This window comes from Ursus americanus, chromosome 7 (assembly GCF_024610735.1).
Source record: "Ursus americanus isolate L20-20 chromosome 7, mUrsAme1.1.p, whole genome shotgun sequence".
In the NCBI taxonomy this organism is placed as follows: Eukaryota; Metazoa; Chordata; class Mammalia; order Carnivora; family Ursidae; genus Ursus; species Ursus americanus.
The window spans coordinates 43,406,116-43,432,885 of NC_142133.1; the positions used below are offsets into that span (position 1 = coordinate 43,406,116).

The following is a 26,770-nucleotide window of genomic DNA, read 5'->3' on the forward strand; positions in this document are numbered from 1 at the left end:
TCTCTGTCCAAACTTTTCAGCTCTGCCATTGTAGCATGAAAATGGCCAGTATGTAAATGAATGGGCCTGTGTTCTACTAAAACTGTATTTACAAAATAGGAGGCTGACACCCAGGATAGAGCTTGCTGACTCCTGCGTTGTGCATGTTGCCCATGCTATAAGTTTAGGTTTTATCTTTGATGATTTTATTCTCATAGGGTGTATATCTCCAAATTTTGCAAATTGACATTCTAAATATGTCCCACAATATGTACTCTTTACACAAACACGATCTTGTACTCTCCCCATTTTTCTTTTGGCTTCTGGAGGCTTGGCAATTGGTCTTCAGTCTTCTACTTTTAGTCCTGCCAAAGCTAACTTCCCTAATTGCCAGAGGAAATTTTCTAAAACCAAACAGCATTTTACTACTGCTGTGTTTCAAACTCTTGATGACTCTTCATTGTCCAAAGCAATGTTCACAAAATGAAAGCTTGTTAACATGGAATAGAAGTCTGTCAGGATGTGGCTGGCCTCTCTTCACCAATTCTGTCTCCTGTTCCTATTTGGGTCCATTCATGTCCTTGGAGGAGCAAATGCCAAGGTAGGCGGGATTAAATATGTAAGGAGGAATTCCTGTAAAGGATAACGTGGGAGAGGACCTGCAGAATCAGCTAGAGAGATTTTTGACTGAAATGCAGGTCAAACACCTGTGCAAGGAGAGCAAGAAAGAAAGGGATTTTGTAGGAGGAGTCTCAGCACAGTTCTGAGAAAGTCTCAGGCCAGTGGGAAATCCAGAGCAGGAGCAGAGGTTGCCTGTCGGGCACGTCCCCATCGTACAAGAGTGGCCTGATGGTGCTCAGTAATTGACAAGGGCTGCCTGGGGTCAAGTGTGGCTTTGGATGAAACTGTGGTGGATCTCTAGCTGTAGCAGATGGAGGTAGTCCCTTAACTGTGCTCACAGAGAAGTTTCTCTTAAGGGAGAATTGATGGGGTCCATGGCACCAAACCTGTGACTTCACACTTCAGCTTCAATAAACCTTGCGTAATATTCTTCATATACCATGATATCCTTCACCTCCATGCATTTGTTCCCAATTCCTGTTCTGTCTGCATGAACTCTTCCTGCCCCTGACTTTGCTTGGTCAACTATTTGTCACTCTTGAGGTCTCAGCTGAGGAATAATCTCCAGAAACATTTAACTCCCAGCTCCCAAATTGCCATCACTCAACCATTCCTTAACATCATTGGTATGTTTTCCAAATTAGGATTGGTTGTACATGTTTTTGGTTTTTTTTTTGACTAGACTGTAAACCTCTTGAGATAAAGGACTATTTGGTCCGTGCCCTCAGACACCCACAGCAACGGGCACCCATTCTTGAATGAATGACTGTACTCTATTTATTGGAAGGGCAAGCTGACCCAGATGACATAAAAGAAAACAGTATGAGAGATGATACTTAGGCCATTGTATTTAGTTTAGGAGAGTTCCATAGCTTAACTATGAGATATATTTTTCTCATCGTGATTAATTAGGCTCATTTCAACTGAATGTGAGCAATCTGATATAGGAACACTGCTTAAAATCAAAAGACCTGTCTCCAATCCTGGTGTCCTTTCCTAGCTGAAGGACCATGTCTCAACATCCCTGGCATTACTTTTTTCTCTTCAGTAAGATGGAGAAAGTAATATTAAGGGCTCAGAATTGTCAACCTGTCAAACCATCTGTAATGTATTCAGCCTCTTGCTTTGTAGAGGTCTCTTTCCTGCCTCCTACTGTATCGGCCTGCATCAAGCATGACTCAATGTCCCATGATGGTACTGAAATTTAGATCAGAGAACTCCTGGTAGAGAGAATGGATGGTAGCTGTGATTTAAAAGCAGGGCTCTTCTAACAATTGTATGTGCAAGGAGGAAGGTAAATGTATTAGTCTAGGAAGTAGTTTTGAACTATATGGACTCCTGAATTATTTCAAGTTAAAATTTTTATAGAATTCAACATTGGAAGTAATGGGAGATCAATTATGTAGAACTAGAAGAGACCATTAAGCACTGACTTGATGGAAGAATAGAATCCTAACCTCTTATGCTTAGGGATGAATTATTGTGGCTGCTGTCTTTAAGGCCATGCTTTCCAGCTGCCACTCCTTAAAATGTAAGAATGAAACATCATTTTGTAAAATTAGGGATGTTAATAAGGAATATGATAAGTAGAAATAGCAAAACATACAATGTTATTCAAGTCAAATAAGCAGAACGAAAATAGGTGAGATAAAAAGAAATTAAAGTCTCATTTTAAAAAGAAACAGATAAAGTAAGAAATGTAGGCAATTTTAAAATGAACAAAAATGACAATACAAGATGGAACTGAAAGATCAAAAGGATAAAAAGATTAAATGAGCTTTAAGAATACAAACAGAGACTTACGTATTTAAAATGTAAAATCTCAGGGGATTAAAATATGACAAATAGTAGGAAACAGCATAAAATCCTCACGCAGGGGTGCACCTTTGTCTAAAGGGAAAGACAGGAGGCCTTGGCTTTGCCCTTTCTCTGGTGCTGTCGTGTTACCCACTTAAAATACTCCCTCAGTGACCAGGGAGGAGAGTTTTGATCCAGGATGCTGCTTCGCCCCTTCCCGACAGTAGAGGGCAGCCGCACAGAGAGGTGAGGACAGGCTGCGCTGACGCAGGAAAGAAGCTGCTGCTGATCTGAAATGACCCTGAAGTGTGCTACCAAAGACACCTGGCTAGGTGTTTCTTAAGTCGCTCCCAAATAATGCAGAAGCAAATACCCCTCCCTCTGTCAGCTTTGATATTCATTCTCTGTATTTCTTGATCAGGATTCAGCTCCAGGAGTTTGTTTTTTCTTTCAACTTTAGCAACTGTAAATAGAGTCTGTCTTCTAGCCCTTGAGCCACTGGCTTCATTTGGCTCTGTGTGTGTGTGTGTGTGTGTGTGTGTGTGTGTGTTTTCTTTTTAAAGATTGTTTGAGATCTGGCCAGTTTTCTGAACACACACAGACACACACAGACATACAAAAAACCCATACCCCTGCTATATACCATGCACTCATCCCCCTCCACCCATTACACACAACCTAAACACACATAGGCAGGGGCGCCTGGGTAGCGCAGTCGTTAAAGCGTCTGCCTTCGGCTCAGGGCGTGATCCTGGCGATCCGGGATCGAGTCCCACATCGGGCTCTTCCGCTATGAGCCTGCTTCTTCCTCTCCCACTCCCCCTGCTGTGTCCCTCTCTCGCTGGCTGTCTCTCTGTCACATAAATAAATAAAATCTTTAAAAAAAAAATAAATAAACACACATAGGCAATGCATACTCTACACACACACAAACACACATACACACACACACACATGTGGACACGTGTGCACTGCCCTTTACCTTTATGCCTTTTCTCTCCCACGTGGCTTCTCCCCGCCAGCCTTTGACATCCATCATTGCAATGCTTCCCATCTCCACCGCAGATAGAGATGAGAATATTGTAAATTTATTGTTTCTTTCCAGGGAGATTTTTAAAAAGTTTCCCCCCTGTAATCTATAAATAATGAATAATTCCATTAGAAATGTGATGAACAGTGTAACTTTTATTCAGAGTTTTTCACGCTCAATGTTTCAGTGCATTTACTTTCATGACAGCCTAGGGCCATGGCAGGTGGGAAGCTCACTCAGCTGACATTGCCACAGTTCCTAAAGTGTGTTCCTGAGTTCTCATAGGTAATGCGTGCATTTTAAAGGGAACCCTCTCTTTGCTCAAATAGGTTTGAGGAATGTTACTGTAAACTGACTCCTTTAAGGCAGAACTCCCCTAAAGCATTTCATGTGATAATTTGCTCTGGGCCATGCAGTATTTCCAAAACATATTGGCCAGGGAAACTTATTTTTTTTTTTTTTATCAAAACATTACATCTCTAAGCTCAGTGTTCCGTGGAAAATAATTTAGGAAGTAATGTTCTAATGACAGTAGTACATTTTCCTCTGTTCTGCAAAGAAACTGTTTTACAATTGCCCTTATTGAAGAGTTCAAACTTACCTCAGTATATCTCCATCACATTGGCACTTCTTTATATTTTTAGTACAATGTATAATAAAACATCTATGCCAGAGCCAATATATGATTCTGAAGAGTCTCCCGAAACCTCAAAGCAGAACGAATGATTCTCATTATGTTTTATGTGAATCTGAGTTTCTGTAAAAGAGGTCTTTGAAAATCTATAATCTTTATAAGGGAAAATAGTCTAATTCTATTTTGAGCAGGTGTTTCTTTAATTAGAGTATCAGTCCTTCATGCATGTTCCATAAGATTATCATAGACGCATCAACCAACAGCAGTGGAAAGAGAGTGAGAAAGAATTTGAAGGGATCCCCAGCTCCACTACAGACAGCCTGTGTGGTGGGAATGCCAATGTTCCCCTCTCAGCCTGCCTTTGTGAATTTTCCCTGTAACAATACATGCTGCAAAGCCTTCCACTCTACTGAGGCCTCTTCATGATTTTTTGACACTGTTTGGAGGGTTACTAGTGCACAGAGCACAGGGTCTGAGTCATACTGTTCTGAGCGAAGTAACAAATCATCTTCTTTTTAAGATCTAAGCAAAAATGTGAGGCTGGTCTTTATGCCAAAACCTGCCACAGAAAAGCTTTATCTTCTATACATGAGCTCATGCATTTGCCCTCTAAACTTGAAGAGGGAGCTTTGACCAATGAGTAATTTCCTAGGAAGTCCAAAATTCCAGTGGACCTCAGACCTGGTCTGTATTTAGTGGATGCTTCTCTCTAAGTTGCCACCTGCTTGCACTCATTCCTCAGGACCTCATAGCCCTTGTGCTGACAGGATGTCTGCTGTGGAGATGTGTGCATTATAATAGGACAATCCTAGTCAGAGCCACTGATTCTTGGAGCACAACTTTCAGCAACTACCTTAGGATGCTTTGGAGGGTTAGGGCAAACTTTGCCAGAGCAGATAGTCCGAACTGTTTTGTAATAACTAAGCAGTTATTTTATATCCCCTTAGAAAAAAAATCATATCTTTCATAGTCTCCACTGTCTTTCAGTACTAAGCAGTCTAGTAGGTAATGTCAGTTTTTAAAATCTGATGAACATTTAAGGAATTATGAAATCAAAGGAAGTTGTCATGAAATGGCAATCCTACCATAGGATCATAGGGTTGGAAGACCGTTTACTCCATTACTGCCACTCCAGTCCTCGGACCTCTGAGTATGCACCTCCAATGAAGATGACCAGACCATTGCCTGCAGCAGGTCTTTCCACTCTAGTTAGCATTGTTGGAATGATCTTCCTTGTTTTGAGCAGAAAAGGGGGCCCCAGTGGAATCCAACCATTGGTGAAAGTCAGTTTTGCCTCTTTCATGCAGTTGTCACACAATTTGTGTCTCTCCATTCCCTTGACTTGCTGGGAATAATACTCTCCAGGTTCTGCTCCTATCCTGTCTCACTATATCTTTGATCTCATTTTTTGATTCTCATCCTTCTGCACACCCTAGGAATTGGTATTAATTAGGTCTTATTTGGTCTTCTTGTTCTATTGACATTATTAATATACTAGTCACTGTGTTGTGTCCAGATAACCCTGATGGTCCCCAGGTCCTCATAGAGGCTGATTTATCTCTTGAAATCTGGATGCCTATTTCTGTATCTGGACATCCCCCACCTCTGGACATCCTCACCTCCATGTTTCAGACTTAGCAGGGCAAATTGAAGCCTACTTCTCTGCAACACCTTCCTTTAAGGAAACATCTCTGTTTTTCCCCTTATCTAGGCTCCTTCAGACCATGCAGTATCTTTATCGTGACACTGTCAGTTTATTGTAACAAATCCCCCGCCCACACACACAATGAATCCTTTTCTAATACACTAGTTCTTTTATACAAAAGATATTAGTTTCTAGTGGGAAGTAACCTGTAAAGTATATTTCTGTTGGATGTTATTTGCCAAGGTTTCAAAAGGCATCCTGCCATGGGACTCTCCACTTCTCATGAAATAGATATAATGTGTACATGAGTCAGGAATGGATCTTTAAGTTGATGATTACATATCATGTTCTTGCTCTGGGGCTCTAAAATCTTCTCATAATCCTTCAAAGTGCTACCCTGAAATGTGCTTTCCTTGAAGGCTACAAATGTAAAAAGAAAAAAAACAAAAACCGTAAAAAACAAAAACAAAAAAAAACCAAGAATAAAAAACAAAGCCAGTGTCACAATCTCGTTAGAAACCTCTTTGGTTGATGCAGCCTATTCCAAGAACACATTCTTGAAACAAGATGTGCTGTTTTCTCCCTGAAGATTAGATTTAGGGGAAAGTGTCTTACAGACAATTGCTACTTGGTCAAGGCCACTTTGGTATTGGTCTAAGCAACCAGCTGCCTCTCCATGGGGAGTCTTGCCCTCGCCGCAGATATTTCTGGTTCAGAAAACAGGGCGCAAAGGCAGTCGTGTCTTCTCCCCTAATTCTTTCATGGTGCTGCTTTCAGAATAAGATAATCCTGGACCCCATGACATTCAGCGAGGCCAGGTTCCGGCCGTCGCTCGAGGAGAGGCTGGAGAGCATCATCAGCGGTGCGGCGCTCATGGCAGACTCGTCGTGCACGCGCGACGACCGGCGCGAGAGGATCGTGGCCGAGTGCAACGCCGTCCGGCAGGCGCTCCAGGACCTGCTCAGCGAGTACATGAACAACGTAAGTCCTGGGCCCTCGGGGCTCGCGTTCGGTGGGTTTGGGCGCCGGCTCGTGGCTTTCAGCAAAGCGTGCGTACCAGGAAGAGAGGACAGGTGTTCCTGGAGAGAGTCAGTCCGGGGGGAGGGGGGGAATGGACGAACCGCTTTGGGAGAATGGTGTCCTGTGCTTGGCCCAGAATGAATTGTTAGCGTGGAAGAGAGTGGTGGAAGAGCCTGGTTAGGAACACTTGGGCCGTTGACTTGAATGATTTTGTGGTCATTCTGATGGCTGGCCTTAGACTGAGGTAAGATTGCAGTCGGTGAAAGTTGGATGGTGAATGGAAATGAGGATATAATGAAGTCCTCTTACACAGAGCACTTTGCAAACTAAGGATGGCTATAGATGCTAATCTTCATCCTTAAGAGGTATTAATAAGCATAACAGGTTTTCAAATGTTTGTGCAGGCTTGGTTAAGGTGGAACCGTTCCAACGGCTGTAAAACTTGGAGGAAGTATTGATTCATTGTGCAGTTGGAAGTTCTTATGAGAATTAATCTCCAGGTTTTCAAAAGTGTATTAGTGGTATCTAGTGATACTGCAGCACAGACAATAGCTGTCCGTTCCTACGGTTATAAAGTGTGACAATTGTTATATACCTGAAAACTACACAAAGAAGATGAAATCCATACTCTTTGTTTTGAAAGGCACTGAATTATGTTTGTATTGATTTGCTAAATTCATTCAGCTGAAGTGATGTTGGTGGTGCCCAGTGCTTGCAACCTTGAATGATCTGGAGTTTCTCCTGTCCTGGACTCCTGGGTTTGAGAGAAATCAGCACAAAGTGGTAAAATGTAGGTAAAGTGAGGTCTTGGCATTACATGTTGAAGGAGTGCTCTGTGTAGTGGTCAAGTAGGGAGCAGAACACTGAAAAATCTCACGGCTTTTGAAGCCCATGCTGGGTCCTTTTAGAACACCATGAGACAACACTGAAACAATGCAGTTGACCCATGTCCTCCCTCCAGCCCAATTCTTCTTACCCCACCCCCATCCCCGGACCCAGCCCTGAAAGACATGCAGCCCACGGGTCAAGCCAGGAGTCAGCATTGACAGGAACAGTGCTGCTCCTGCCTGACTCTTCAGAGAATGTTGATTTAGAAAACAAAAAATGTAGAGTGTCCTACAAACTGAAAACGAAAAATCTGTCTCCTTTATATCAACCTTCAGATTCTTTGATTTGAGAAGATTTGCCCATTTTCAGCACACAAAGAGTAAGGTGTGGATGTCTAACATGGTATCCAGCTGCTTATGGGGATTCCTTCGTAGGACCCTGGACGGTTCATGCTTTCTGTGATTTTGGTCTGTGGGTGCTATGCTGGGTAAAACTAGAAATGTTGACTGCCATTGTCTCCCACGCTGAGTGAATCTTTTGAATAACAGATTTAACAAAACTAATGCTTATAAAATCTGGGATTCTGTGTGTTTGTTGTTTTTAACAGAAGAGCAACAGGCTACTTACTTATATGTGAATATGGTTTTATATTAAGGCATGCTGGTAGTTCTATCAATGAATTATTGCCAAAGAAGGAAGTAGAAACAGCAGAGATCCTAGTGATGGTTCAGATGTCAATATAAATATTTCAGAAAAAAAGTATGTTCCTGTGAATAGTAATCACAGAACGTGATTAAACAAGAGTTGATAGAGATATGTAATTTTTAGTTTATATCTAGAATCCTGTCAAGCAGAAGTTTTTTCTTTCAGTGCAAACTTATACATCAGCAGAGCTGATGGAGTTTTATATTTTATTGACTCTGTGTGCTTATTTTTCTGTTCACAACTTTGTGATACAGGAATGTTTTGTATTTTGTATTATGAAAACTTGGTTTCTACTTTGATATGGTTGCAGATAATACATAGGTGGGCTTCGTGCTTAAATTTCAAAGTGTGCAAATGCTATTCACTTTGAACCAACAGGATCAAAGTCTTGAAATAAAACACCTCCTATTGACTTTTATGTAAACTGTATAACTTCACACTTCTTTGGTGATTTCAAGGTAGAATTGGATGCAGCCGTATCAGCTCCATCATCTCTTTCCAGTGGCCTAATTTCTACTGTCAAAATGTCAATGTGTTTATTTTGATATAGCATATATCAATATAAAACCCACATACGCATCTCTGCCTTGACTGAAAAGTCTGTTGTATTTCACAGCAACCAATAAATTAGTCAGTTGTGCCTAGGATGTTTGTTAGAAGATACTTCTTTTTAAAGTCTGTAAGCTCTGGGAGTAAATGTATTATCAAATTATCACTCTGCAGATTTTCCTCTTAGTAAGCTAAGCAATATTAGGGTGAAGAATTATTAGATTGAGAAGAAAAGATTTAAAAATGGGCATAACTGACACTTGTGGATTCTGAAAATTTCCTGATCTTTCCCTGATGAAGATTTGACTTACAAAGCTCACTTGTAACCAGAGCTGTTCTAAAATCATATAAATCCCAAGTGGTATCCACTGCAGGGAGATGGAGATTAGGAAGAAGAGCTTTATGCTAAGTCATTAGGAAAAAGTGTCTGCATGGGCCATGAGCCATGGGTTGGCCATATGAATTGCACTGAGCTTAGTAGGATATCCATGGTGTGTTGGATATTTCCACAGAAGTATATACAAATTGATGTGTGTGTAACAGAAATTGGGTATCCCAAAGAAACTGGTATGAGAGAAAAGTGCTGGGTGAACAGAGGCATGTGGCAAAAATTATGATCACAGTGTGGCAGTGGTAGAAAAGAAAAGCCCTGGATGACGTCGTTTTTTCAAGTTGATGATGTAAGCCCAAGTGAGAAGATTCTTTAAAAAAAAAAAAAAAAACCTCCCCCTTTAAATAGACCATCACTGTTGTGCATATGTGAAGACTAATAATGTGTAGAGAGACTCTTTTTCTGAAGGATGTGTGGCCTTTGGATGAGTGCCATCAGGGTGGTGGTTGGAATATTATGCCGAGTACTATAAATAGTTCCAAATTATAATGAAGACATAAACTTTTCTCTATAACTTACAATTTTAAACACCCCCCGTGACACTAAAACTTTTATCAAGAAAAAAACAAAACAAAACAAAAACCTTAGAAGTGACCCCATGAGAGGCAACAACTAAACATGGTATTTTATTGATAAGGATTTTATGACAGATTTGAATTTAGAATATCATATTCATTCCACAAATATGTGCTGTGTGCCTGGTTACTCTGTGCCAGGCACTGTTCTAGGGTTCTGGAATATAGAAGGGAACAAATAGATAAATTCTCTGTTCTCAAGGAGCTTACACTGTAGTTGGGGGAGACAATAATTTGAGCAAGAGTTGTCTCAGAAGATGACGAGTGGCACAGGGAAATAGAAAGCCTGGGAGACAGGAAGCATGGGGTAGAGCTGTAAATAAGGGTGGCCTGGAAAGTGTTCATTGAGAAAATACTTTTGGTTAAAGACCTTTTGGAGATGAGGGAGCAAAGAGTGCTTGAGGTGGAATAAGCACGGAGGTTAAGCGCCTTGCTGTGAGCGGGTGCCCAGGGCCCATTGGATCTTCATGGGGAGGCGATCAAGGCTGTTGGGAGTGAAAGGGGGCCAACAGAAGATGAGGTCTGCAAGGGTACAAGGTGGCAGACTACCCAGGGCCTTATGCAGTGTTGTATGGAATTTGCTTTTCTCTTTAATGGCGTGGGAGATCATTGGAGAGTGTTGGGAAGAAAGTGCCATGACTAAGGTCCTTGGATAGGCCATAGGAGCGCAAGGGGTGTGGAAGAAAAAGAAAAAAAGTAGGGGGACAGGAGAGGGGGCACTGAAATAATTTGTGAGAGAATGGTGGTGTGGCTCAAGTGGTAGCAGTAGACGTGAAGGGCTCCAATTCTAACTGTATTTCAAACAAAATTTGCTTAGAAAGCAGCTGGTGAGAAGAATATGTCTGTTCACGAACACAAAATGGACAGTGATCAGTGTGAATGGCCGTTAAGGTTGTAACAGCCCCTTCTATGGTGTCTTCAGTTGGTATCTTCTACTGGCTTTGCTTGCGTGGAAAATTCTGATTTACTCAGACGTAATGATTTGTGAAGAGCTCACTTTGCAATGCCTGGATACTCTGCTAGACAGATTGCATGTGAAAAGGGAGTTAAGTAGAAAAATTTTGTTTCAAAGTTGTATCACCCAAAATACCCAACTATGGCTCACATGCTTATAAATATAAAAGGCTAGAAAAATATAATACTCTAAGTACTAACCCTAAATGCAGAACAGTAAAGAGATGTGTTAAACCATTCCTTCTTTGTGCACAATTCCCTGTTAGGCCTTGAGGGGAATATGTGATAATCAGATATGCCTGGACCTTGTGTGTTGTGCTGTGTGGACTGGTTCATTCTTACATAAACAGATAGTCTGTGTTGCCCTATTTTTTTTTTCAAGACTGATGCAGAATGACCATTTTTTAAAACCATCATACAAAGTTTAACTGCACAATGGTGGCAGAGAACCAGGTGGCATAAAGTAATGACTTGCTGGTCTCTGCTATGTGAAAACGTGGCAGGTTATTTTTTAAATGTATTTTTCTAAGTAGTTTAAGTAATCTATTTTTACAAAAGATTTGAATCCAATTTTTTTCAAACCTCTTGCAGCACCTAAGTGGATTCCTGGGGACATTTTGTAAACCACTAAAGTGATGGACATGTTAAAACACACGAGGACAAATTAATATAGGAGAATTTATGCATGTTACAAGTGCCTGAAGGATCATTGTCCTAGCCTTTGCTGTAGAGTGGAATTTATTATAAAGAGGGGTCCTAATGGATCCAGTTTATGTAGGGTGAGGTCTGAAATGAGGTCTTAAAAGGTCATGTTCAGCTCAATTGTAGGTCCCATACTATACCAAGGCTCTAGAATTCAACACTGTATTAGTAACTCGTGAAGTGATATGCAGAGCCGAGGGAACTCTGAAATTAGTGGCCTTGTACGCTGTTAATTGTTGTTGTTTTGTTTTTTAATGGTGCAAGAAAAATGTATGTTTATTGTCGATGATAGATACGAAAAAAATATTCATAATATCACCCCTAAAGATAATCATTGTTAGCAATTTCGTATATGTCTTTCTAATGTTTTTACACTTACATAGTGATACATTTGTACACAGAAACACACAGGCATGTTATACCTTGAGTTTTAAAAAATAGACTCATTGTATATGGCATTTTGTAATCTATTTTCTTAATGTATTGTGAATATGTTACCATGTCAATAAACATTCTCTAACCTTAGGTTTACTGGCTGCTTAGCATTTTATTATATAAACATGCAATAATTCATTGAGAAGCAATTCATTTTGAGAGGATTGTTTTTACAGAAAAGTGTTGGGGAAGATAAGGAGGGAAGCCTTTTCATGCTGGCCATATAGAGTATTTTTTAGACCCAAAAAATGACCGAGGAAACAGTGAGCAAGTGGAGAAGCACAGCTTTACAGTTTATGTGCTTTAAAGGGATCCCTGAGAATTTTGTGCCATGAAACTTTTGTATGTGAAGACATTTAAATGCCTCTGAGGTTCTATTTTAAATTATCATAGGTGTATTTTTTCTGTATCTTATTGATTTTTTTTTCTGTATAAATTTGATTTTCATTTGTCAGAGTTTCCCTAAGTTGCTGTATGTAGTACTGCAGAGAGGGGTCCAGGACAACCAGGGAAGGGGTTCAATAGTTGAATTTGATCTACAGTCCCAAAGAAGCCCCTGGAAGCTTCTAAAGGGAGTGCCATCAGAAAGATAACTTTGTCATAGAAATTGTTATGCTGCCAAATTTCTCCCAGATGGGAAGATAGAAGAAAGACCAAGTAGCCATTACCACTTAATAAGGCTAATTGTTAATTAAACATAAATATTGTTTCTAGTAGCATCTATGCTTTCTCATTTCTCTCTTCTCCGTTACTTTGTAGAAGAGGGTTGAAATTCACTAAAGTCAGTTTGGCTGATTACAGGTGTCTCTACCAGAATGTTTGGCTTAAAATAGAATAGAGGAGCGCCTGGGTGGCTCAGTCGGTTAAGTGTCTGCCTTTGGCTCAGGTCATGATCTCAGGGTCCTGGGATTGGGCCCCATGTTGGGCTCCCTGCTCAGCAGAGAATCTGCTTCTCCCTCTGCCTCCACCTCCCTGCTCATGCTCTGTTTCTGTCTCTCAAATAATGAGTAAAATCTTTAAAAAAAAAAAAAATAGAAAGTAATGCTTGAAAATACTTGTGGGCCCTTGTTGACCCGGAGTTTCTCATACCTCTCCATAAAAGGCCTCCATTTTAAGAGGATATTTAGAGCTGTCTTAATGGAAGTGGTAGCTCCATTCAAGAGAAGGATTTCTAATATCTTTGTTCGATGCCTTTGGTGAGAAGGTTTTCCTTCTTTTCCTTATTTGCATGTTTTCTTCTCTTTATGCTCTGTGCCTTCAAATGTGTTCAGTGCTCTCACCTCTGTGAATGTTGAGCTTCAGATTCATCTGTGTAAGTATGCTGCTTCTGTAAAACTTTTGCTCCATGAAGAGATAATTCTTAAATTCCTTTCTAGTTGTACTCCCTGCTCAGACATTGAAAAGGTACAATTAGGTTACCAAACCCTTTTTCTGAGGTTTAAAACTGTTCTTCGAATCTACTCTTCCTAAGAAACATGGTTGGGAAGAGAAGTCTTTTGGGTAATGCATTAGACTTGATCTTGGAATTACATTGCAATCCCATTTGCCTGCATTGCCAGACAGTTTCACTGTGACTCCCAGAGGTACCCTGGCACTTGTAAAGAGTAACACAATTTTTTTTTTCTTTTTATTTTTTTACCATATTCCTTTTCTAATGGTGTTCCACCAAGTTTGCTGCAGGGGAATCTCCAAAGCCAAGGGAGTGTTAAGGAGGGGTGTGCTGGGCCACACTGGCTCAAGCACCAGTGGGGGGAGAATGTCCAGCTGTGTTGGTGGGACATAACTGCCCAGGGGGAAAAATGAGGGGGTGAGGAATTGTGGCATGATCAGATGTCCCACAGAGCATGAGAGTACTCTGAGTGGCTGCAGGAGGAGATTGAGACGGGCAGGTGGTTGATTAGCACAGAGAACAGGTATGGGTAACATCTAGGCCTACGGGAACGTGGCAGGTCTCCTTGGTCCTAAAGGATCCAGAGTATGGGACAATTATCCTGGTAGGGGAATTAGGCCCTTTGAAAAGTACATCATGTTGTATGCATGTTTGCTGTTATTATCAGCTCATGACATACAATTAAATGACTTACAGGATCCCGGGAGAGATGGGTCTGACTAGATTTGTTTCCTTTGGATCATCAAGGTCAGTTCGTAATGCAGTCCTACATGCCATTTCTTGGCCAGGAAAGGTCTTTCCTACATGAAACTCTCCCCTGTTCCCCACTATGGATATTTCAGCAGAGTTTACAAGTCTGTGCTTTGTAACCATCTATACACCCAGGTTCCAATCCCAGTTTTGTTCCTTATGTATGACATGAACTTAGGCAAGGTAGATAGACACTGAGCCTCAACTTTGTTGGCTATCAAGTGGTTAATAGAATATACCTATGCAAATATTCAGTGATCAGATAAGACAGTGGCAGCCAGAACGTTCAGTGTCAAAGGAAAGTTATGTTTGCTTTCTTTTTCTCCCCAGTGTTCTTATTTCCCTGTTTTATTAACCTCAAACAAAAACCCTATTCTGTAAAATTCATTGAGGGCTTTTTGGGGATAAGGAGTATAACAGATAAAGGAAAGCATCACTGGGTATGTCTGGATGGGGGCTGAATGGCTAGAGATACGTTTGGCTTTGTGGCACTGTTTAGGTGAATACTGTGGACAACACTGTTGCCAAGGCTCAGAAACAAATGACAGTCCTTATAAAATGAGCTGATTATTAGAGACCTTGGAGAAAAATGACTAAGACTGGCAGTCCTGGGAAACCAAAGGGTAAACAACAGGAGGACCAGGCCTCTGAGCTGGACAAGGTTGCATGCAGTGCAGCTTGTCTGAGTTAGTAGATGGGGTGCCTGCCTTTTCCTGGTCCTGTAGGCTTCTAAGAGAGAAGGACCAAGGTTCTCCCTTGAACATGGGAGTATCTCTAGTTCCTGCGGATCAGAGAGATGGATTAAAATTCCAAGAGTATAAACATGAGAAAAATTAGTGGTACATCGTACAAATATGGCCCTCTTCTTTAGCTCTAAAATATGATTCTGTGATTCTTGGGTCTTAGAGTTAGAATTTGGAGTAGTGATTAGGGGTAAGAAACTTTTGTTAGTGTTTTCATGGAAACTTGATTTGCTTGAAAGGGTTCAAAGTAGTCACCCGGGGCATAAATTTTAGGAGATTGACTGATACCCTGGCAGGCTGAGGGATCTCCTTAGGGCATTTACTTCTTCTGGGAGCTCCTAAATGTTGGCTGCAGTCCACCAATAAACTTATTACCTGGTTTTGAGATATACCCAACCAGCAAAGGCGAAGCCCGCTGCCTGGCAATCTCTTGAGTTGGAAGATTTTGGGAAAAGTTTGCCTTGTCATCAAAATGGGGTTCCCAGGGGTACCTGGGTGGCTCAGTCAGTTAAGGGTCTGCCTTCAGCTCAGGTCATGACCCCAAGGACGTGGGATCGAGCCCCACATCAGGCTCTCTGCTCAGCAGGAAACCTGCTATTCCCTCTCCCTCTGCCTGCTGCTTCCCCTGCTTGTGCTCTCTCTCAAATAAATAAATAAAATATTTAAAAAAAAAATTAGATTCCCAGTATTGGTTCTATAATGAGTTAAGTCTGAGCAGTGAACGTCACAACAACTCTAGATGCTCAGTGTTGACTTCTCTATAGAGGAAAAGAGGTACTAAGCAATCACAACCAATCAATCTCTCTCTCTCTCCCTCCCCCCTCTCTCTCTCCCTCTCCTGTCCTCTCCCCGTCCCTTCCATCTCTAACTTTTCCTTCTCTCCTTTTCTTTCTTCTACCACCTGTGGGCCTGGTAGAATTTTTTAAACTTTCTTTTTAATGCATGGATGGTCTCACAGGAATATAAGGGAGTTATTCAGAGGCAATAAGTGGCAAGAAACAATAAACTAGAGACAGGTCTGCATATTCCTTCTAGTCTAGATGGGTTTTAAATGAGACTGTGTGTCAGGAGAGCAGGAGACAAAGATCTAAGACCCAGCTGGATAGCCAGATTAGGGACCTCAGTATAAAGCCTGGATTCTCAGATGATGACACTATTAGGCCATGATCAAAGAACAGAAAACTTCCCTACAGAGAGAAACAATGGAAATGCATGCTGTCTTGGTCTTTCAAGAGCATTGTAAAAAACAAAACCAAAACCAAAAAAAAAAAACAAAACTTTTCACACCACCAAGAATTTATAACCACAATCTCACCATCACTCAGTTTTGGGGTCAGAATCTATATTCTAGGGTGACATAAGGCTTATCTAAAATTTCATTTAAAGGCATTCTGGGTGGTAGGTTGCCAGGTACCTAGCAGAAGCAAATACTAATTCTCTCTAGAGGAACATGCTTTAAGCCCACACATCAAAGAATTTCTACACATAAAGTTACAGGGAGCAGAAGTTGAGATTCCAGAATCTCTAAAGATAAAATGGAACAAGTCATCATGAGTGAGAGCTGGCAAAAACAACCAATTACAGTTCAGACCTACAAGGGCTAAAGGTTGGCAATTAATAGATACACATTATAAGAAATTGAAGAGAGTTGGAGTTGCAGATATGATGAAGGAACAAGAGACTATCAAAATTGAAGTCTTAGAAGGCAGGACTGGGAGTTGCATGGTAGAGGAACATCGGCTTATTTGAAAGGGTGTCACAGGAGGGTCTTGGTTGCCACAAGCCTGGGATCACGGGGAAGGAAGAGAGAGGATAATTCAAAATATCTAGAGCAGTGCTGGCAGTAACCTCTTGAACAGAGAAGCTGGTTATCTTTTTAGCAACCCTTTGATTGGATATCAGTCCCATTATTCACAGTGGACTTGTATAAGGAACAGAAAAGTTCAAATCACAAAGAAAAAAACTATCAAATGAAACAGGAGATGAAAATAACAATCTACCTTACTGGCAAAATTAAGTCCCATACTTAAAATTCTAGCTGGCTTCTCTCCTTATCAAACACATCCCTCTACTGAGTCCTTGAAAGTTGGTTCTGAATCATACAAGGTCAATCAATATGATGAGGAAGAGCAAGTAATGTTGGGAGACAGTGAGAGGCTGTCTTTGATTTAGTCAATGAGCAGAGATTGTTGATGGAGTTGACTACTGAGTCATCAGATTTGGCCATCCTAGTTAAGACAGCCTGGACAGCACAATCCATCAATTGATCTTCTTGGGAGAGCCTTTCTGGTATTTCAAGGAGGATCTCTCAAAACTGTCAGGGAGAGCAGCAGGCTGTACTCCACCACCCAGACCCATGAGCCTGGATAAACCTTTCCTTTGTGTTTTCAAAAGATATGGGGAGCCCATAACCCTGGATTTCTTGTTCCTGTATGAGTTGTTCCAAAGATAAGCTCACAAGGGCCTCTTTTCTTGGGTCTAAGACTGCCTCAAGCCCATCCTGCAAAGTTTCTCTTGATCTGTTCAGGAAATTGTTACACTCTGAGCACTGAGCATTTCACTGGTGGTGATGCCTCCCTCTATGTCAAACACCCTGGGTTCTTTGCTGCTTCACGGACTTTGCACATAGCACCCTTCTGACTGGAACATTCTTTCTCAGACTTCTAATGGATGACTCCTTGTCTCAGCTTGGATACATTGCTCTTAATCACATTAGTGTATTTCTGTGAGAGGACCTGCCAGCCTACAAAATGACAGAATCTCTTTGTGTTGTTGCTGTCGCTCCTCCACTGGATTTTAAGCTCCCACGAGAGGAACGCTGTCTTGTTCACAATCCCCAGGATCGCGAGTGTCCGGTTTGCAAGAGTAAATATTTTTGAAATGAATAAATGAATTCTCTTTCATCCTTCTCTAATAATAATGAGGAGGAGGAAGGAAGGAAGGAAGGGAGGATAGAGAAAGAAAGAAAAAGATAGGTAGCAACAGAACCAATATGTTTTGAGTCTGCCAAGTCCTGTGTTTTGGAGCAAAATGGTTCATGTTTCTGTCTCCTCTTCTACCTATATCAAACTAAAAGTTAATCAGCTAAAGTTAACTATACTGGGTTTCTTCACGGCTTATTTTGAAGTGCCCAGACATTTCCCAATAGTGAAAGCTATATTTAAGGCCCTGGCAGAGGCCTAAAATGATCCCAGTGACTGTAAGAGACAAAAATGATACAAAGCATGCCACTTGCTTGCTTTTCAGTTCAAAGAGCCCCACCAAGCCCCTCACTTTTAATTCTGCCATTTGAAATGTTTCCTCCAGGGTGACCTGTTTGGGCATGAGTCCCTGGTGGATGTGTGCGAGGGGCTGGGAGGAGCTGGGCCATTTGTAGCTATACAGAATTCCACAGGCTGGACTGGGGACTTGGGAAAATACTTCACTCATTGCTTCCTGAAAGGCACAAAAGAGTTTGTATATATATAATCTAAGAAAGAAATCAACATAAGAAAAGGGTCACAGTTCAGCTCTTGAACCTTACTTAGGTGGTGTCTTCAGAGGCCTAGCCTCAGCCTGTGGAATCGCAGTCTTCCAAAAAGGGGGTCGATAATCTCTTAACTTTAGCAAGTACCCCAAGTGATTTCTATGAGCAGGTGAGCCAGGGAACCCCTGATGTAATAAATCAGTGGATCAGATAAGAGTTGATTTAATACAGCATGGGCTTAAAATGGGTTTTCTTTTCTGTGAATGGCAAGAAGTACTTTTTGTAAGAAGGCATAAGTGAATATTGCCTGGGAGGTCTTACTGAGCTACATTTTACTCAGCCTGGACATTGAGGGTTTCAGAGGAGACTTGCGAAGCTGGAGAGCTAATCCCTTCTCTGGATTCCTTACAAATAGACAAGCGGATCTGAACAGTTATCTCACCTGTGAGCTATCAATTAAAGGCCAGCTGTGGTGGGGTTGTTGTTGTTGTTTTTTGTTCTCGAACCTCACCTCCCTCAAATGCACGTCTTCCAACACATCTATTCCGCCATTCGTAGCAAGACAATTTATGATCCTCGGAAGGACTCTGCTCTCAGTAAGTGTCAAAACTAAAATATCCAGTCGCACAGATGATTCAAAATCCTCTTTCTTAACAGCTTAATTGCTGATTTCAGTTTCTACTAACTCTCCAGGTTGGGCTGCAGCGGACAGATTTGTAGCATCAACCCAGAGCTTTGCCTTTGCCATTGCAATCCTTTGAATTGAACTTTCAGTGTCTTGTGGTGACTATTCTAGGGAACTGTTTGCGAAAGGAAGCAACGTTTCACCTGACTGCTCTTGGGATTCTTATATCGACCTTTATACCAGAGCCAATACTCCTTTAGATCTCTCAGGGTTAGTCATATGGTAGACTCTGGACAATTACTCCTTTAGATCTCTCAGGGTTAGTCATATGGTAGACTCTGGACAATTCTGCTTTTTGCAAGTGTCTGTAGATCCTAGTAGAACCCTGCCAAAACCTCAAACAGAAAGCAGACACCAGCTGCCTTGTGGGACAGCCACTAGAATCAGTCATAGAGGGGCCAAAAGGACCTTTGTTGGCAGGAGTAGGTGTTCATGGAGCAATTAAATCTGATCCCCCCCCCCCAACAATGCAGACCCTTCTGGCTTCAGTCACTAGTTGGAGGCTCTAGACCTTTTAGAAGACAACAGTAGAGGCGGTAACTATAACAGCCAGCCCTGGTGTGTCAACTGTCCCATAATTTCCCAGGTGTTCAGTACCATGACTGTGTTCTCACGAACCCATGCCTATCCAGAGAACTGCCTTTTACTCTTTTCTGAAAATAAGCCTCTAGTTGCCCGCAGCCTGGATTAGGGGAGAGGATCTGGGGTTCTAACTGCTTTTAAATAGAATTTCAAGTAGTCATCTTGTTTTCAAGCTCACCTTTGCCCCCCTTGCCTCCAGAAGAAGACTGGTGCCTCAAGTGCATGCATCTTTGAGGGTTTTGCAGTGTGAATTGGGTTGTTCTGAGATTTCCCCATTGCTGGCCTAGGATTCAGCTTTCTCAGACCTGCTGAATGAGTTAGTACATCTCCCTCTGACATCTAGTTTCAAAATACTGCCATGCTGTTTTCTCCTGTTGTCTTTGTCCTGAAGGATTCATGCCTTTAAAAGAAAATTGCTGTATGGTCCTTTTAGTGGGGTTTCAGAAAAGACGAGTTATATATTGGTGGGTTAATCTGCCATCTTGAGTCATACCTTTTATTTTAAGTAAGATTACAGGTTCTTTCCGTATCTATGTCCAGGGTCCCTTTCATTTTGCACTGTAACTTGACCAAGGAGATGAATAAAGCTGAGCTGATCAAAACATTTTCAAAGTGAGCTGAGAATTTTCGATAAAAGTGGAAGGGAAGCATAGTCTGTTGGAATAAAGCCTAAAATGGCAGAATCTGTTTGACTGAGGTACTCTTTTGTGTTTCCGTGTCCATACTATTTCTAACAAGCATAATGGATACGGTTCCATTTAGATCTTGAAGAAGGTGTGGTTGCGAATACTGATCTTGTTGTTCATGTAGGATAATTACAGAAGCAGAACGTGTATCACATGATAGCCAGAAGTTCTTCAGAAACGGATTATTTTTAAGTCTACTTGATGCTGTCTTCCTCTTAGTTACTGACTGATAACAGTGGTACAGTTGACACCATACTATAATCCATTACCACTGTGTTAAGGGAGAATGGGGATTGATGTTATTATCTCCACCATTTTCTTAGGATTTGGTAATTATTAGTGTCTTACAAAATATTGAGAGCCACAAACTTGATTCATTGAAATGTCTTTGTAAATGGAGCATTCTTGTAAATTCCTTTGTTTTCTAAAGGTTACTTTAAGTCAGTGAAGTTTATCTTGTGAATTATTAGCTGTTCTCCCCCTGTGGTGTTATTTTATATCTGACTCTGGCACTTATATTTTTTATATCCTTAGAACTTTTATCAGGCATATGACTGTTTTATTTGATTTATAGACAGCCACATTGGTATTTCTATCAATTCATATCGTTATAAAAATTTATACCCAGTTGCCAAAGACAGTGATAAGAAGAGACATGGGATATTTAACATTCCAGACAGCCATTAGGGAAGCTCTTGTGATTTATCCCTAATACATTGTGATTATTAGCATGGCACCTGATTAAATTTTCCTTTCAAAATAAGTGCATCCACCACATAATTCTCACTAAACCAAAGTCTGTTTGCTGGGAAATCATATGTAGCGTGACATATGTCTATATGTTTAAAGAGTAAGAAAAAAAAAAGCTGGCTTATTAGTTTTGAGACTGCATTTCCTGGAGACCTAGATTCTTTAGGGTCCCCAGTAGTGAGTGAGGTGGACATAGGAACAAGTGTGACTCTCATTCCCTCCCCTCCACCTGCCTTCATATCTACCTCATCCTTAGCAGCCCTGATGCTAATTGAATTAAATATTTGGTTTTCATATAAAATTCACTTGGAAAAAAACAGATCCTCTTGGCAAGACAGATTCTGAAAATTAATTAGGTATATACCCCTAAGACTTTTGTCTGAAGTAACCAGATAGTTGACAAGAAAGTTAATTGTAAGGCATCAATTATTTAGGTGTCTGACCAGTCTGTGATTATACTCATAGATCAGAAGATTATGATAATATAGAGAGGCTCAGCTCTTTGCAGATAGGCAGACCTGCCCTGAAATATCCAGATGAGTACAAAGGATGAGCTTTTTACTGCATTCTAGCTATAAGTTTGGTTGTATACATCCTACCCAAACAAGTGAGACTGGGTTTGACCACCTATCTGTCTCTGCTCTGAGGTTCCTAGCAGCCCCTGGCCCAACCCGCTGCTCCACGGAGCCTCTCTCATCATTCCCCACAGACTCTATGCCGTGGCCTTCAGGCCAAGAACAGCACGCCGATTACAAGGTGTGATGCCAAGTCTCTTGGCACTCATCATTTTCATTATTTTCTTTAGAAATTGTCATGATTTGCAGTTTTTAGAATAACATAAACATAATATTTGCAGCAGAAATAAGTTAGAATGTTCTAAAATATCTCCATAAAACATTTTATTTTCTTTATAGTGTATCATTTTCTTCCCTGATAGCTGCAGATGAATTGGAGGCCTTTTCCTACACTGTAATGATATATTGAATTATACCAATGCAGTTTAGCAGAACTAATGCTTACTCACTTGCTGGGTAAATCAATCTGTTCATTTTCTGTAACACATAAAGGAAATGATAATAAACTTGGGGATAATGTCTTAAATTTATATAAAGTTATCACAGTAACAGAAAATACTTGCTGTAGGGCTACTCACTGGTAGGGTGAGGGACATTTTATTTCTTTAAAAATTTAAAAACTAAAATTTAGAATTGAGCATCTAAAACTGGAAAGAATATTAACAATTTATTGAGTATCTGTTATCTTTTAGGAGCTACTTGATACAAGAGTTTAGAGTGTTGGGCAGTAGAACTGGTGACTTACTTTGGAGCTCTTTAGTGTTTTAAGACCATGAGGTCCCTTCCAGCTAACAATAATAATTAGATAGCAAGACAGAAATAGGTAGATAGGTTTGGAGAAGGACAACTGGGTTAAGATCCTGAGGTATTTACGGCAGAGGAGGCACGTGAGCTGTTTGGAAGGTGTGGACGAATAAGAGAAGTCAGAGAAAGGGTACTTTAAGTGTGAGGAATGATATAAAGTAAAATTTGTTGTACAAATGTGTATGGTACCTTCTGACCACTGTAAGTCAGCTTGATTAGATAAAAGGACTTTAAATAGAGGAAAAAAGAGTTTGCAAAGGAAGGTTGACCTTAGATTGCAGACAATGAGAATTCCAAATTGAGAAATGCATGCTTTATTGTGGTAGGCGGTTGTTCACTGATTTCTGTTTGATTTGGGAGTGATACTGGGTCACCTGTGCAGTGTTGGGGAACAGCCACCCTGCCTCCAGCACAGAGTAGCTTCTGAGAGTGTGCACTGGAGATTGGAGGCCTGGAGACACATGAGTGGACTCTTAAGTCCAGCCAGAAAATGAGAGAGTCTGAACTAGGGAGAAGATGGGGGGATGAAAAGGAGAAAAACAGATCCAAGGAGAAGGGCTAGAAGTAACTCAATGGCTACTTTTGTTTTGCTCTTTGTTTTTCGAATTTTTTTTTGTTTTTGTTTTTTGGGTTTTTTGTTTTGTTTTGTTTTTTGAGTGAAGAATGGGGGAGGAAACAAAACTGTAGCTTTTATGTTCTTATGAGACATATTTATTGTTCATTTAACTAGCATGTCTCTAAATTGGGGATGATCAAATTCATTGACCGTATTATTCCCTCCACAAAAAACCAAAAACAAAACATTTAACGGTGTTTATAAGTCTGCCAGATACTCAATTTGATCATATGATGTTATTGTGTAAATAAGTGTTTTCTTTTGCTCCTTATTATATTCACACAGCAGACACCATTAGTGTCTTTGATTTAGCATTTACAGCTGCCAAAAGCTCATGGTATCAAGTGTGTTGCAGTCCCTCCGAGTCCCGGCTTTGCATCTCATGCCTTGTGGTCCACTTATAGGCTAGGTTTCTTGGCCAAGGGCTAATCTGGAGAGCAGGCCTGGCAAATGACCCTGTATCTGCCTCTCAGTTGGTCACTCTTGGTGCAACATGTGGGGCATGATTTTCGAAACGTTAGATTAAAAATGAAAAACATAATTTCTTTGGAAAAAAGTGACCTTAAAAAAATATACTTAGCTTTGTCTTGGGGTTATTGAATCAGAATGGGTTATTTAACTTCTTCAGATATATTTTAATTGTACATCTAAAATTGTGTTTTAGAAAAGGATTGTGAGTGTGGGATTTTACAAAGATCTCAGACACACCCCTTAAGAAACTCAGGGATCTCCTCTAAGGATGATGTGATACTTGGAGTCCTCCTTTTGGTTGTCTCTCCCCAATAACAGCTGTGGTTTGAATTGTCATGCAGTTGACTTAGGCAAGGTGATATTTCTATTAGTCAACAGTGTTAAGATATTTATTTGGTATCCACTATGAACAAATCACTCTTCTAGATACTGTGAGGATTGCAAAGTTGAATAGAAGAGCCACTGTGTATAACTTCAAGGAAATTATACTTGGTAATGTCCAGAAATACACTATTCATTATCTCTGATTTCAAATAGCTACATTTTGAACATTGTGGTTATTCATGATGTGAGAAATAAAGTATTATGTTGATTAAGATGAATCTGATTCAAATGAAATTTGATACATTATTATCCAAGAAAGGGAGTATTACCTACCACAGGAAAACTGATAGATGGACCCAATTTCCAGTCACCCTGAGGCCAGTTTCATTCAGCTTAGGTGATAGATATGAGCTTCCTGTATATGCAGGCATATTTCATAGGGTCAGCCCCTCAGTATGGTTTGAGATCTCACTGGGAAAAGCTCTTCTTCCCTTGATTTATTATCAAGTGATACAGTCCAACCAGTGCTGAAAGACATCATAGTGGTAGTTAGCACATTCCTGACCTTGGGGTATCTATTGTCTCTTTCATAATAATAACAGACAAAATCATAGAACACATTATTGAAGGGATGACTTATAAGTTCATAGATGAAAAATCTGTAGTTACTACAACCTTACATGGATTTATTGACTACAAGGGTAACCTCATTCTTGTTTTGACAAGGAGATGTGATGGGCGTTGGGAGGCCAGCAAATTCTTTAAAACATTTTCAATGTCCTTCTGGGCATTTTTTGGTATATTAGAAACTGGTTAAATCTTTGAATGGCTAGTAAATTGATTCCAGAGAAAAATTTATGGTAGTAATCTTCACAAAGTAAAGAGGTGGTAGAGGCTCAGAACAGTGACACCTGGGGACCCGGGGATGTTTTGATTAGGAAAGACAGTGAGAAGAAGATCGTGGTCTTCAAATATTTGGAGAACTATTCAATGAAAAAGAAATTTATTCTATATGAGTCTGAAAGTGTACGTTAAGATAGCGAAGAAGTATTTAGGCTCAACATAACACAAAAGCTTTTGAGTAGCCAGAGCTTGCCAACAAATTCTGTGGTCTGAAGCACCATGAGCTGCCTCCAACACTAGTATATTCTTTCACTAGATGGTGCACTGTGAGAGAACACGTGGCCCTTTAGCAGGGACACCATAACAAGAGATTCAAACGGGAGGCTGACCTTTAAGGTTTCTTCCAACCCTGAAGTTAGCACTTCCTTGATTTTGTGGAAATGCATCTGTGGGACTGAGGTTGGCTCCACCATCATCAAGGCAAAGTATTTGTCCCTTGATTGCCACTTGTCTAGTGTTTCTTATACATGAGACTAGTTTGAAAAATGAGAGGAAACTTTGGGCTCTGAAATAATCAGGATGGAAATGATATTCAGTTCCACATTCCTTATTCATCAGTTCTTGACAGAACAATTTTGCCGCTTATCTAGCATCTGGCTGAGTTAAGGGCTTAGGTAGAAGGAACCTGGCTTAGATTTAGCCAAGAAGAGAATAATTCTTCCTTGCCATGAGAAATAATATGATTGCTAGCCACATCTTCCTTCCCAGGGAAGACTCTCTGGCTTAGTCTTTGCTAACATAACTTTAGCTTCTCCTAGATGTGCCTCTGTTCCTGGAAATAGTAAAGACTACTAGATGTTGGTGCATCTGGAGGAACATGGAACTCTTGACAAATAAGGATTTCATTATTATAAAGCCTTCATGCCTGGACATCTATGTACTTGTCAGTTTGGCCACTACTGTGGACTTTCTAGAGGCCAAAGGGTATTTGACTATTAATCAGTGGTAAAGATTCAGGGCAAGTTTTCTCCAGAGGCTACACTGGCAATTATATTTTCTGGGAATGCCACCAGAAAAAGAATTCGATCCTGTCAAGACCCTCCTTATGTGGGTCATTTGACTTACGAGGATCAACTCTAGTATGATTCTTTTTCAAGCATCCAATCAACTAATACTTTGTTTTTTTAAAAAAATATATATATATGTCCCATGTTCTCATTGAAGGCCAAACTAGACAGGTCTTTGGAACATCCCTGACCTGTCAGGAATCCCACAGCAGTAAATACCACTTAAAGCAAATTTTAACTCCTGTTTTCTGACAGAGCAGTTAGACCTGGAAATTTGCCTCTGTAGTCCACCTTCGGGTAGTTTGTTATCTACAAAAACAATATATGGTTTTTAAAATTTCTGGTGATTTTGGTCATATATTTTTTTAATTATGAAATTGAGCTGGTAATTTTAATGTCCTGCACCATGCAACCCTTTAGAAGACCTTGTATGTCCCCATCTCACCATAAGTTGTGAAGAATATATTTCTTAATTAGTTTGTGCCAGTGTTCCTCAGAATGTGATCTGAGAACCAGTACTAGTTTATAAATTATTACTAGTTCACAACAAAATAAGTACAAAAATTACCAGAATTACAAACTTATTGTAGCATTTTTACTTTGTCATAACAATTTCATTGAATTGTATAAAAGGTAACCAGTCTGCAAAGGATTGGAATTAGAGGGGAAAAAAAGTGCTTCTCACCCCAGATAGTTGGAGAAGTACTGGTTATACCTTTCAGGTGATAGTACCGGAAGAGGGAAAATGGGTAAACAACTTCAGAAAGACCAGCAAATATTCCCAAAGCAATATAGGTAAACAAGGTCAGCTTAATGCTTTCCAGGTTCCTAATGGATATGACTTGAGGATCTCGTATAGAATCTCTCTCTCCTTACCCTGTCATGGTGCCAAAAATCCCTACTGCTCATCTTTTAGCAAGAACAGTTGTGTCTGGAAGTCACTATTTAATATGCATGCTGTCTGTAATTGCCCATTTCCCCTCCCTCACACATGTGATTCTTTTATGAGGTTAGTTCACAGAGCTGAGGATCTTGGGGTGCATTCAGATCCAGCAGGTCCTGTGGTGATGAGCACCAGCCACTTAGGGTCAAAGGAAAGAAAGTCTCGCTACTGCACACCCAGATTGCAAAGTGCTGGCAATGGAGGCTGTCT

General features: G+C 40.5%; 1 protein-coding gene across 1 annotated transcript in view; it reads left to right on the plus strand.

Annotated features, from left to right (window-relative positions):
• Window positions 1-26,770, plus strand: part of CTNNA2 (catenin alpha 2) — a 1,091,309-nt gene that overhangs the window by 384,016 nt on the left and 680,523 nt on the right. Inside the window, exon 7 of the mRNA XM_087863625.1 lies at window positions 6,484-6,687. Coding sequence (XP_087719751.1) covers window positions 6,484-6,687 — 204 coding nt within the window. The remainder of the gene's footprint in view (window positions 1-6,483; window positions 6,688-26,770) is intronic.